Below are 14,814 nucleotides of genomic sequence, written 5' to 3'. Positions count from 1 at the left end.
GTGTAAACCCAATGGCCACTCTAGCTTTTCTTTCACTAGGTTAGTGGGTGCTTGCCCTGAGTCTATAACACCACTGTTGGGAGTTCCAGTATGTAGAGGAAGGCAGAGTATGTATCCTTTGGAAACTGGCAGTCTGAGCCTTGTGACCTGGAGCCAGACAGGCTGGATGCAGGAAGGCACTGGGTATGGCAGTGCAGCAACCTGGTCTAGTGGAAAGTGTGCTGTCCACGGCACCCCACTCCAGGCCAGACTCCACCTGCCAGACACCTTTTCCATACTCAGAGGCATTTGGAGGATTTGCTGCCCCAATTTGGACAGTAGCCATTTCCCCAAAAGCATATGCAATAAGGGTCTGGGAGGCGAGATGCAGTACAATTAGATCAGTCTACAGATTTTGTGGGTAAGATGGTTTGGCTGGTGGCTCCTTCCATAGCAACGTCCCTGCAACCAGGTACAAAAACCAGTGCTTTTGAAGGTGAATTTAGCTCTGTAGCAGACATTGATAGGCATGGATGAGAGGAGCTTAGCATGTAATCCACCTAACTGGTTTGACTGAGTTGGAACTGGGAAGGAGCAAATTAAACTTTAATTGTGTCCCACAAACCTCCCCATAGCTACATGATTGGAAAATTGAATTCTTGGAAATAAAAGTGTCTCCTTTTAATTACATCAGCCAGGAGAAACCCTAATTGTTTTCTGGCTTTCATTTACTTTTCCCCCCTAAGTCATTTCATTGTGTTTTCCCTCATTATTTGTTTCTTTGTATTTCTTTCTAATTTGCATATTTTTCAATCAATTGGATTTTTCCCAATATCTTTTTTCTTCTCATTTTTTTCTCTTTGTTCATTCTCTCTCCTCTTTTCTTCTTTGGTCACTTTCCCCTGTCCCCTTGCCCCTTACTTCCTATATGTTTCAGAATTGATTATACTACAGTTGAATAATTTTTCAAGTGTTACAGGGCTGGTTCCTATAGGCAGAGCCAGGGCAGCCACTACAGTTTTGGGAGCTTGTTCTTGTGAATACACCAGAAAGAATCCAAGCAAAACTTGGAGTAGTAAGCAGCAAGTTTAATAGAGTGAGAAACAGGCTAACAAGGAGCAGAAGAACTGTACAGTCTGCCTTGAAGAGTGGATGGTATGGTGCTCACAGAATTGGAGTTTTAAAGAAAGTTAAGTCTTCTTTTCTTGACTCAATTTTTCTGGCCCCTTAATTGGTTTATTACCCTTTGTATATCCCTCAGAAAGCTTCCTTTGTGAGGGTCTTGATGTTCTGGCCGACCAGGTGATTGGGCAGTTGCAACATAGTTTCAATATAAAGGAAGGGACTAGTGACTTGGTTACAAGAGATAATGAGGCTGTGATCTGGAAACAGTAGATTCCTTTGAGCATTATAATTAACCAAACTGGGGAAGGTCTTGACATACCCAAACCCCACTTTTTTGAAATTTGTCTGTTTCAATTAAGGGTCCCATGATTTTAAGTAATAGCTCCTTAAGGGATTGTAATTATCTGCAGCTTGGGAAAGATTGGGCATTCCAACTCTTATTTGTAAATGCTTGCTTGTTTAGATAATTTTCCCTGTGGTTTCAGTTTTATGACTCCTGAATTTTTCTTGGTGTGTAACTCTGAGTCTGTCCCTCATTTTTTATTCTCTCTACCTACCTATCCTTGGCTAACTGACCTACCTAACAGTAGTAGTCCATATTATTACTCTTTCTTTACTGGAATTGTCAGGATTATATTTAGTTTCACATTGTATGTTGATATATGGTTTGTTCCTAAGTTACTACTATTATTGGTGGTTATTCTTTCTTATTAATATGGTGTAGAAACAAGCAGTTTGATCAGGGTGTTTGGTTGTTCAGATATACTCCTAGCCCAGGGCACCTGTTTTTCACTTAAGAGACTCTCACATACATAGTGGAAGAAAAATCCATCCCAACATATATGAAAACCTCAACATAGAGTCATAAGAAACATGAGAAAACAAGATTCCCTCCAAATCCATAATTCCTTAATGACTGAATCCTTAGACATAGAAGTGAATAAAATGACAAAGAATTTAACAAGTGATTATTAAAATGATTAATGAATTCAAAGAAGATACAAATAAACATCCAAACAAATTAAGGAAGATAATACAGAATATAAATGAGAAATTTGACTAAGAAATGAGAATTCTTAAAAAAAAAAAAGAACCAAACAGAACTCTTACAAATGAAAAGCTCAATAACTCAAAATGAAAGCCCAGTTGAACGTCTTACCAACAGACTAGATCAAGTAAAGTACATAATTTCAGTTCCTGAGGATTAGGGGAATGAATAGAATGTTCAAACAATAATGAACACAAAAATAAAAGAATATAAGCAGAATATACAAAAAGCCTTGGACAATTTTAAGAGATATGGCTTAAGATTCAATGAGAAGGAACGTGGGCTAACATATCGACAACCTGTTCAGTGAAAAATTTCCAATCCTCCAGAATGAGATGGACATTCAGATACTGGTTGCATTTAGATCTTCAAATAGATAAGACCAGAACAGGACCTCTCCATGACATATTATAGTTAAAATTTCAACATTTCAGAGCAATAAAATTTTTAAAAGTAGCAAGAGAGAAATGCCAAATAACTTATAAAGATAAACTCATCAGAATAATAGAAGATTTCTGAATAGAAACTCTGAAGACCTGGATGGCATGGAAAAAATGTATTTAGAGCCTTGAAAGAAAATAACTGCCAACCTACATTACTATATCCAACAAAGTGATCCTTCAAAATTATAGAAGAAAAATAAAACATTCAAAGATAAATATCAATTAAAGAAACTAATGATAGTAAGCTAGCATTACAGAAAATGCTTAAAGGAATTCTACAGAAGAAAAAATAAACAACTAAGAGAACATGGGAAAGAATAGATCTCATTGGAAGAGTAGATGAGCAAAATGAGAATTAGAATTAAATCAAACATTATAAATAAAACAAAATGAAAGGAAGTAATATGTACCTTTATAGAAATAAATGAATTTGTTACTTGTTGTTAATTCTCCAATTAATAGACAAAGGCTAGCAGGTTGAATTAAAAAGACAGGCAGCTCAACTGTTTGTGGTCTTCAAGAAATACTCCACACTTTTGAAGACATTCACAAACTACATGAAAAGATGAGAATTATGTTCCATACAAATGGAATCAAAAGCAAGCAGGAGGAGAGGGCCAACATGGCTGCCAGCGAAGAGGCAGCACATACAATGCCTCCGTGGTAAGGGGATCAGAGAGACTCATTAATACACCCACATGCGTCCTGCTGAGAAACTTCAAGCAAAATTCCACTGAAAGGAGACTTTCCGGGAACTAGTAAGTTTAATTGGAGGTGTCAGCTTGTCACAGAATACTGAATCTCGGCAATCCAGAGCAGGGGCACAGTCCCGCCGCCAAATGGCTGCTGCCTACACGCTGTAGTGAACATACGAGCGGACACTGACCGCCTGGATCCCCGCGGGCGGACTCTGTGAACTGCAGCCGACCACCGCCGCCCACATGCTACAGCGTTCTTGGGAGCGGTTGCTGCCTGACTGGGCCCCCGCGAGCTGGCTCTGTGAACCCCGCTGGCTACCGCCCACACGTTGCAGTGAACTTGGGAGCGGGCGCTGCCTGCCTAGGCCCCCGCAGCCCGGCTCTGTGAACCACCGCTGGCTACCGCCCACACGTTGCAACGAACTTGGGAGCGGTTGCTGTCTGCCTGGCCCCACACAGGCCGGCTCTGTGAACCGCCACCGGCCGCCGCCAAGCAGCCGCTGCCTACACCCTTGCAGTGAGTGGGGGAGCAGGCGCTGCCTGCCTGGCCCCCGCCGGCCCGACTCTGTGAACCTCCTCTGGCGGTTTGGAGCTGCAGATGAACACCCTCCACCTGCCAGCCTGGTGCTGCAAACGACCCCTGACCAGCTCTGTGAAAGGCCCCGCCCACAAGGCGAACAGCAGGAGTGGAGACTCGCCCAGTCTGGGAGGAAGAACTGCTGCACAGTGATTGACTCCAGCCTACTGAGAGGAGAAACTTGGTCCGGTGGACATAGCTCCATCTACTGGAAGAGCAGTTAATCGAACTCTAGGACTGCATTTATAATTTTTTTTTTGCTGTCTTTTTAAATGTTTTTTTAATCCATCTTATTTTATTTTATTCTATTTTTTAATTTCATTTTCCATTTCTACTATTATTATTTTTCTTTAAATTCCTTTTAATCTTCTATTTTTTTCTATCCTTCTTTTCTCCTGTCTTTACATTTCTTTTCAATTTTCTTATTCCCCCTTCCTTGAATCCTACCTGCTTACTCTCATTCTCTTTAGTGACTTCTTCCCATCCCTTCTAATACCTTTCCTCCCAAGCATCAAATATATTTATAGGAATAAACAGTAACTCAGCAGTCAAACAGAACAAGAAACAATATGAACAGCATGAAAATCAAGGAAGAAAAGGAGTGCAAACAATGCAGGGCAGCCTAAATATTCAGGAGGATATAGAGTCACCAGAAAAATGGTCATATAAAGAACTCATGGAACACCTGAGACAGATGGAACGGAACCTTAAAGAGGATTCAAGACAGCAAATTCAAGCAGCAAAAGAACACATTGAGAATGAATTACATAAACAGATAAAAGAAGAAGTTAAGCACCTTTATCAGGAGATAGAGATTATAAAAAAGATTATAGAAATGAAGGAAATTATAAACCAAATTAAAAACTCAAATGAGAGTATCATTAATAGAGTGGAGCAAGTAGAAGCCAGAACGTCAGATAATGAAGACAAAATATATCATCTGGAAAAGAGTCTAGCCAACTCAGATAGGCTGGTTAAAAATCATGAGAGAAACATACAAGAGATATGTGATAATATAAAAAAACCAAATTTAAGAGTCATTGGGATAGAGGAAGGGATAGAGATTCAAACAAGGGGAATGAGTAATCTACTAGATGAAATAATTACAGAAAACTTTCCAGAAATAAAAAAGGAAACAGATATACAAATTGTAGATGCATACAGGACACCGAGCATAAAAATCACAGTAGACCAACGCCAAGACACATTGTTATGAAGATATCCAATATACAGAACAAAGAGAAAATATTAAAAGCTACAAGAGAAAAGAGAAAGATTACATTCAGGGGTAAACCAATAAGGTTAACATTGGACTTCTCAACTCAGACGCTGAAAGCGAGAAGATCCTGGAACAACGTATTTCAAACACTGAAAGACAATGGATGCCAACGAAGAATTCTGTACCCAGCAAAATTAAGCTTCAGGTACGACAACGAAATAAAAATCCTTCACGATAAACAAAAACTAAAAGAATTTGCAGCCAGAAAACCAGCGTTGCAAAGCATCTTGAGCAAAACACTTCACGAGGAAGAAATGGAAAACAATAACCAAAACCAACAGTGGGAAGTACCTCAGTAAAGACAGACGGAGGGGGGAAAGCTAATCATGGTGAAACAAATGCAATTAAAAAAAAAACGAGATAAATAATCAAACATGGCTGGAAGTACAAACCATATATCAATAGTAACTCTAAACATTAATGGTTTAAACACTCCAAAAAAGCGACATAGGCTGGTAACATGGATCAAAAAAACAAATCCAACAATATGCTGCCTCCAGGAGACTCACCTGACTGGAAAAGACATACACAGGCTGAAGGTGAAAGGTTGGGAAAAAATATACCACGCACATGGTCCTCGAAAGCAGGCAGGTGTGGCCATCTTCATATCGAATAAAATCGACTTCAAGACTAAGTTAATCCAAAGGGATAAGGAAGGACATTATATACTGTTAAAAGGAACCATTAAACAACAAGACATAACAATTATCAATATTTATGCACCAAATAATGGTGCTTCGAAGTTTATAAAACAAATTCTCCTCAAGTTCAAGAATCAAATAGACCACAACACAATAATTATGGGTGACTTCAACACACCTCTCTCACCATTGGACAGATCCTCCAAGCAAAAGTTGAATAAAGAAACTATAGACCTCAATACCACAATCAATAACCTAGACTTAACTGACATATATAGAATATACCAACCATCATTGAATGGATATACTTTTTTCTCAGCAGCACATGGATCCTTCTCAAAAATAGACCATATATTATGCCATAGGGCAACCCTCAATAAATATAAAGGGGTGGAGATTATACCATGCATTTTATCTGATCATAATGGATTGAAACTGGAAATTAATGATAAAAGAAGGAAGGGAAAATCCAATATCACATGGAAAATGAACAATATGTTACTGAATGATCAAAGGGTTACAGAAGACATAATAAAGGAGGAAATAAAAAAATTCTTAGAGATAAATGAAAATGCAGACACAACCTATCGGAATCTATGGGACACAATGAAAGCAGTTTTAAGAGGGAAATTCATCGCCTGGAGCTCATTCCTCAAAAAAAGGAAAAACCAACAAATAAATGAGCTCACACTTCATCTCAAAGCCCTAGAAAAGGAAGAGCAAAACAATAGCAAATGCAGCAGAAAGCAAGAAATAATTAAAATCAGAGCGGAAATCAATGAAATTGAAACAAAAGAAACTATTGAAAAAATTAACAAAACTAAAAGTTGGTTCTTTGAAAAAATAAACAAGATTGACAAACCTTTAGCCATGCTAACGAAGAGAAGAAGAGACAGAACTCAAATTACTAACATAAGGGATGAAAAAGGCAATATCACAACAGACGCCACAGAAATACAGAAGACAATTAGAAATTATTTTGAAAACCTATATTCCAATAAAATAGAAGATAGTGAAGACATCGATAAATTCCTTAAGTCATATGATTTGCCCAGACTGAGTCAGGAGGACACACACGATTTGAACAGACCAATATCAATGGATGAAATTGAAGAGGTAATCAAAAGACTACCAACCAAGAAAAGCCCAGGACCGGATGGGTATACAGCGGAGTTTTAAAAGACCTTTAAAGAAGAATTAATACCAATACTTTTCAAGTTATTCCAGGAAATAGAAAAAGAGGGAGTTCGTCCAAATTCATTCTATGAGGCCAACATCACATTGATTCCGAAACCAGACAAAGACACATCAAAGAAAGAAAACTACAGACCAATATCTCTGATGAACCTAGATGCAAAAATCCTCAATAAAATTCTGGCGAATCAGATACAAAGACACATCAAAAAAATTGTGCACCATGATCAAGTAGGATTCATCAGTGGGATGCAGGGATGGTTCAATATACGGAAATCAATAAATGTTATTCACCATATCAATAGACTTAAAGATAAGAACCATATGATCATCTCGATAGACGCAGAAAAAGCATTCAACAAAGTACAGCATCCCTTTATGTTCAAAACATTAGAAAAACTAGGGATAACAGGAACTTACCTTGATATTGTGAAAGCTATCTACGCTAAGCCCCAGGCTAGCATCATTCTGAACGGAGAAAAATTGAAGGCATTCCCCCTAAAATAAGGAACAAGACAGGGATGCCCTCTCTCACTACTTCTATTCAATATAGGTCTCGAAACACTGGCCAGAGCAATTAGACAAACGAAAGAAATTAAAGGCATAAAAATTGGAAAGGAAGAACTTAAATTATCACTATTTGCAGATGACATGATTCTATACCTAGAAGACCCAAAAGGGTCTACAAAAAAACTACTAGAACTAATAAATGAATTCATCAAAGTGGCAGGATATAAAATCAACACGCACAAATCAAAGGCATTTCTGTATATCAGCAACAAAACCTCTGAAATGGAAATAAGGAAAACCATTCCATTCACAATATCCTCAAAAAAAATAAAATACTTGGGAATCAACCTAACAAAAGAGGTGAAAGATTTATACAATGAAAACTACAGAACCCTAAAAAGAGAAGTAGAAGAAGATCTTAGAAGATGGAAAGATATACCCTGTTCATGGATAGGCAGCACTAACATCATCAAAATGGCGATATTACCAAAAGTCCTCTATAGGTTTAATGCAATGCCAATCAAAATTCCAATGGCATTTCTTGTAGAAATAGATAAAGCAATCATGAAATTCATATGGAATAATAAAAGACCCAGAATAGCAAAAGCAATTCTAAGCAGGAAGTGTGAATCAGGTGGTATAGCAATACCAGATTTCAAACTATACTACAGAGCAATAGTAACAAAAACATCATGGTACTGGTACCAAAACAGGCGGGTGGACCAATGGTACAGAATAGAGGATACAGAGACTAATCCACAAAGTTACAACTATCTTATATTCGATAAAGGGGCTAAAAGCATGCAATGGAGGAAGGATAGCATCTTCAACAAATGGTGTTGGGAAAACTGGAAATCCATATGCAACAAAATGAAACTGAATCCCCTCCTCTCACCATGCACAAAAATTAGCTCAAAATGGATCAAGGACCTTGATATCAAATCAGAGACTCTGCGTCTGATAGAAGAAAAAGTTGGCTACGATCTACATATCATGGGATCAAGCTCCAAATTCCTTAACAGGACACCCATAGCACAAGAGTTAATAGCAAGAATCAACAAATGGGACTTACTTAAACTAAAAAGTTTTTTCACAGCAAGAGAAACAGTAAGAGAAGTAAATCGGGAGCCTACATCATGGGAACAAATTTTTACCCCTCACACTTCAGATAGAGCCTTAATATCCAGAGTTTACAAAGAACTCAAAAAATTAGACAATAAGACAACAAATAACCCAATCAACAAATGGGCCAAGGACCTGAACAGACACTTCTCAGAGGAGGACATACAATCAATCAACAAATACATGAAAAAATGCTCATCATCTCTAGCAGTCAGAGAAATGCAAATCAAAACTACCCTAAGATACCATCTCACTCCAGTAAGATTGGCAGCCATTATGAAGTCAAACAATAACAAGTGCTGGAGAGGATGTGGGGAAAAGGGTACTCTTGTACATTGCTGGTGGGACTGCAAATTGGTTCAGCCAATTTGGAAAGCAGTATGGAGATTCCTGGGAAAGCTAGGAATGGAACCACCATTTGACCCAGTTATTGCCCTTCTTGGTCTATTCCCTGAAGACCTTAAAAGAGCATACTACAGGGATACTGCCACATCGATGTTCACAGCAGCACAATTCACAATAGCTAGACTGTGGAACCAACCCAGATGCCCTTCAATGGATGAATGAATTAAAAAAATGTAGCATTTATACACTATGGAGTATTACGCAGCACTAAAAAATGACAAAATCATGGAATTTGCAGGGAAATGGATGGCACTAGAGCAGATTATGCTTAGTGAAGCTAGCCAATCCCTAAAAAACAAATACCAAATGTCTTCTTTGATATAATGAGAGCAACTAAGAATAGAGCAGGGAGGAAGAGCAGGAAGAAAAGATTGACATTAAACAGAGGCACGAGATGGGAGGGAAAGAGAGAGAACAGGGGAATTGCATGGAAATGGAAAGAGACCCTCATTGTTATAAAAAAAAAAACTACATAAAAGAGGTTGTGAGGGGAATTGGAAGAAAAAACAAGGAGAGAAATGAATTACAGTAGATGGGGTAGAAAGAGAAGATGGGGGGAGGGGGATAGTAGAGGATAGGAAAGGTAGCAGAATACAACAGTCACTAGTATGGCACTATGTAAAAATGTGAATGTGTAACCGATGTGATTCTGCAATCTGTATTTGGGGTAAAAATGGGAGTTCATAACTCACTTGAAACTAATGTTTGAAATATGATATGTCAAGAGCTTTGTAAGGTTTTGAACAACCAATAAAAAAAAAAGCAAGCAGGAGTAGCTACGCAGATATCTGACAAAGAAGACTTTAAGACAAAATTAGAAGATGCAAAGAGGGTAATTACATATTGGTAAGAAAACAATTCAATAAGAAGATAGAAATACTGTTAATATCAATTACCCAAACATCGATGTACAAAAGTATAAAACACAAACACTATTAAAAGTAAAGGGACAGAGCCCCAACACAATAATAGTGACCACTCCAAAACAACATTCTCACTAGTAGATCATCTAGACCAAAAAAAAATAACAAACGTACTACACTTTAGATCAAATGGACTTAATAAACATCTAAAGAATATTTCCTTTTCAGCCCCTCATGGAACTTTATCAAAAATAGATCAAATATTAGGCCACAAAGCACATCTTCACAGATTTTAAAAAATGATTTTATGTACCTTAATGGGTCACAATGGAATGAGTTTAGAAATCAACAGGAGAAAAAACCCCACAGAAACTATAGAATCTTACAGAAAATGAGGAAAATGAACATGACTTTTGAATAATGAGGTGGGTTGATGAAGAGGTGAAGGAAGAAATTTTAAAATTCTTAGAATCTAATGATAATAGAAATACAAAATATGAGAGTATGTGAAATACAGTGGAACATAGTTAAGGCAGTTCTATGAGGGAAATTTATAGTGATAAGAGCCTATATTTAAAAATAAAAAATATCTCAAATAAATAACTTAATGATTCATCTCAAGATCTTAGAAAAACAAAAACAAGGGCTAGGGTCGTGGCTCAGGGGTAGAGCACTTCTTAGCATGTGCAAGGCCCTGGGTTTGATCCTCAGCATCACATGAAAATAAATAAATAAAATAAAAGGTATTGTGTCCAACTACAACTAAAAAGTAAATATTAAAAAAAAGAAAAAGAAAAACAAACCAATCCCAATATCAGTAGACTGAAAGAAATAAGAAATATCACCGCTGAAATTAATTAAATAAAGAATTTATAAAAACACAAATGGTCAATGAAAAAAGGATTGGTTCTATGAAAAAAAATCAACAAGATAAAAATAACCTTAGCTAAGCCAACAAAAGATAGAGAAACCACAATTAACAAAATTGGAGATAAAAAATAGGATATTGGATCAGATATGACTGAAATTTACAGGACCACTAGGAAGAATTTTGAAAAGTTATGTTACAATAAATTGAAAAATCTAGGAAAAATGGACCAATTTCTACATGAATATGACCTACCAAAATTAAACTAAGAGGATATAGAAAACCTAGAAAGACCAATACCAAGAAGCAATGAGGTGCAAGTAAAATTAAAAATTCTCCCTCACCCTCAAAAAAGTCCAGGACAAGATGGATGAAATTTAGATGACTTTTTAAAGTGAAAATAATGCCAAGCCTCCTTAAAATATTCCACAAAATAGAAAGGAAAGAAATGATTCCAAACTCATTTGACCAACACAATATAACCCAGATTTTATAACTGGATAAATATACAAAAAAGAAAGAAAATTACAGATCAAGAGAAACAGATTGAAAAGGCTTTAAAAAATACCAACAAACAGAATTCTACAATACAATAAAAATATCATGCACCATAATTGAGTTGATTTCATTCCAGGATGTAGGATGGTTCAATGTACACAAATCAATAACCATAATACACCACATAAATAGAAATAAGATTAAAAAATCACATGATCAAGAAAAGACATTTGGGCTGGGGTTGGAGTTCAGTGGTAGAGTGCTTGCCTAGCTCATGTGAAGCACTAGGTTCAGTCCTCAGCACCATATAAAAAATAATAATAAGTAAACAAATAAAATAAAGTAAAAAAGGAAATAAAGGATCTTTGACAAAATTTAACACCCCTTCATTATAAAAACCTAAAGAAATATTTTTGGAAAATGGATATGAAATTATAATCATGTTCAATTTCTTAAAGAGAACGGATGAGAACTATTGGTCAATGAATACTGAGTTACATTTAGATAAGAGAAATATTTGTGTCCTATGTGCTAACTATGGATACTGATACAATGCTACATATTTCTAAGAGCTAGAAGAAACAATTATGAATATTTCATATAAGGAAGTTATAAGTATTTGAGGACAAAGATACATTTTCCTTGATTTGAACATTATACAATATGTACATCATATATGGAAACAACAAATACTCTATAAGTACATACCATTTTTATTTGTCAATTGAAAAACTAAAAATATATAAAAAATTAATACCAAAAATAAATCTAGATTTCTAATTAAGTTTGCACAAAAAATAAATTTGCAGGGAATTACAAAATCAAATACACAAAAAATCATGAAACTAGGAAAATAAATTATTTATTTGAGAAGAAAAAGCTGTCACAAAATGCTAAATAATATCAAATAAAAAGAGAACCATACACTTGATAGGGAAGACAATGTCTATCACATTGAATTTTTTGTTCTACTGAGGATGTTTCTTAGAGCTCCTTTCATATCCCGATTCCTTAGACTATAGATGAAGGGATTCAGCATGTGGGTGACCAGACAGTATAACACAGACACAATGACATCCTTGTCATTAGTATTTCCAGATGAGGGGACAAAGTAGAGTCCAATAATGGCTCCATAGTACAGAGAAACCACAGAGAGGTGGGAGCCACATGTGGACAAGGCTTTGCAGATGCCCTTGATGGAGGGTTTTCTCAAGATGGTGGCCCCAATGTGGCCATAAGAGACCAGGATGCATATGAAGGGAAGGGTAATGACCACTGATCCTACAATGAGAATAGCCAGCTGATTGACGGTGGTGTCTGAACTGGACAGTTTAAGTAGGGCAGAGAGGTCACAGAAGAAGTGGGGCAGAGTGTTGCCTCTAAGAAAAGAGAGACGGGCTAGGAGGAGGGTGTGCAAAAGGGCATTGGCAAAGGATAAGACCCAGGACACAACCACTAGCAGGAAACAGAGGTTCTGACTCATGATTCTGGTATAATGCAGGGGATGACAGATGGCCACATACCTGTCATAGGCCATTGAGGTCAGAAGGAAGCTATCGAGACCCCCAAACAATAAGAAAAAAAAGTCCTGAGAAATGCACCCAGCATAGGAGATGGATTGAGTGTGCGTCAGCATGTTCATGAGCATCTTTGGGGCTGTGACTGAGGAGAAAGAGATGTCAGTGAGGGCCAAGTGGCTGAGGAAGAAGTACATGGGGGTGTGCAGGCGAGAGTCCAGCCTGATGAGCAGGATGATGAGCAGGTTCCCCAGCACCGTGGTCAGGTACATGCCCAGGAACAGGGCGTAGTACATGCCTTGCTGCTCTGGCTGGATGGGGAGCCGCAGGAGGAGGAACTTGGACACACTGCTCTGATTATCCCTCCTCATGCTCTTCTTGGTGCTTTTTGCTAGAGATGAAAAAGAAATGGAAATCTGGAAGAATGAGAAGTCATTGTGAATATTATGTAATAATATCATGGTTTTTTAACTAGTAAGTATGTACATTTTAACTTAAATATATCAGGCTTTTTGCCACACTAATGAGCTAGTTAGGGTTTGGGAAAAAAAAGATATTTTTTCACCTATAAAACACCTGAACATCTTTCAGAGATACCCTGAAACATCAGAATTATTATCAAATCAGACCAATTTTCAACTTGAGTTCAGGATGGAAATTTGAGATTAGCGAATTTGTGTGCATGACCAGGTCAGTAATCAGCTAATGGTAAGACTATTAGATGGTGTGATGTCTAATGGATTTTTGACCTCTCTTAACCTTCACCATGCCTCTGAAATACACTTTGCCTAATGCTTTATTTCCATGGTTTGAATCAGATGAACACAGTGGAACACAGTCTTTGTATCTACAGGATATTAAGATTTGGAGACTTGGTGGAAATCATATGTAGCAAGTTTAGGCACAGGTGTTAGGGATGAATCAATGTCTATGACATAAAATATCTAATGACACACCTTGGAATGCGTTTATCAGTTCTTCCTTTAAAAAAGGAAGAACTTTTTCCCATTCAGTGATCTTAACATTCCATCTCTCTTTCTAAAGAAATTTTCAAGGAGTATGAATAAAACTTTTGTTCATGTTATTTGTCCACCTAGAAAACCCAAGATTAGCACATTGGGTATTCCCTCAATTCCAACCAAATTGTCCTATTGAAGTCATTATAACACTGGGAAATACTTGACTTTTCTAGTAGCCACTTTTTGAATCTGCCGAAGAATTTCTTTGTGTCTCTGTAGCAAAAATAAATGATGCATTCTTCTTCATGATTCTTAGCCTAGGTTGATACCAAAGATTCTTTTTAATTAGCACATTTTAATTTACATAACAATGGGTTTCATTGTGGCATATTCATACGTTTATAACACTTTAGTCTTTATCCATTCATCCTTTGATATTATACTAAAGATTTATTAACCAGTATTTTTGTAATAGTTTTAATATTTTCTACATTTAATATATTATCATTTCTCTCTTCTCCTTCAGGTCAGTTAGTCTTAGTCTTAGACCTATCACAAAATAATAGGAAAACAGATTATAACCTAAAATGTATATGCTAAAATATTGAATCTATATTCTTGTAAGATTTGTTGAAAGTGAAGAAAATTGATGGGGAGTGATGTTCTTAAATTGTGTGCACATACAAATATGTAACAAAACATTTCATTAGTATGTACAATAATAAAATAAAAAATTTATATGAACCAATAAAATATGGGAAAAAGTAAAGGAAATTATAATTTGAGAACTAACAAAGTATCTCATTCTCTAATTTATCATAAACTCACTTGGGGATTTAATTAAAATTTATCTACCAACTCTCACAACTTGACTGAAATTACCATTAAAATTCTTATATCCTTCAGCACATTATGGTATATATTATATTAATGTGACCTTGTGAGCTGACATGGATTATACTTTTGTTTGTTACTTATCACCATGTTGGTTACAATCAGTTTATCACAATGAAAATAGTAATTAGTTATCAGGGCATGTAAGTTGTTTCTAATGTTTTGCAGTTTCTAGAAATATTATAAACAACATT

The 14,814-nt window shown here is 36.5% G+C and overlaps 1 protein-coding gene across 1 annotated transcript; it reads right to left on the bottom strand.

Annotated features, from left to right (window-relative positions):
* Window positions 1-12,199: 12,199 nt before the first annotated feature.
* Window positions 12,200-13,138, bottom strand: LOC144254615 (olfactory receptor 1J21-like). The gene has a single exon (XM_077797988.1). The coding sequence runs from the start codon at window positions 13,136-13,138 to the stop codon at window positions 12,200-12,202; it is 939 nt and encodes a 312-aa protein (XP_077654114.1).
* Window positions 13,139-14,814: the final 1,676 nt, after the last annotated feature.

Source organism: Urocitellus parryii, chromosome 4, assembly GCF_045843805.1.
Source record: "Urocitellus parryii isolate mUroPar1 chromosome 4, mUroPar1.hap1, whole genome shotgun sequence".
In the NCBI taxonomy this organism is placed as follows: Eukaryota; Metazoa; Chordata; class Mammalia; order Rodentia; family Sciuridae; genus Urocitellus; species Urocitellus parryii.
This window is presented reverse-complemented; position numbering and strand designations above follow the sequence as displayed.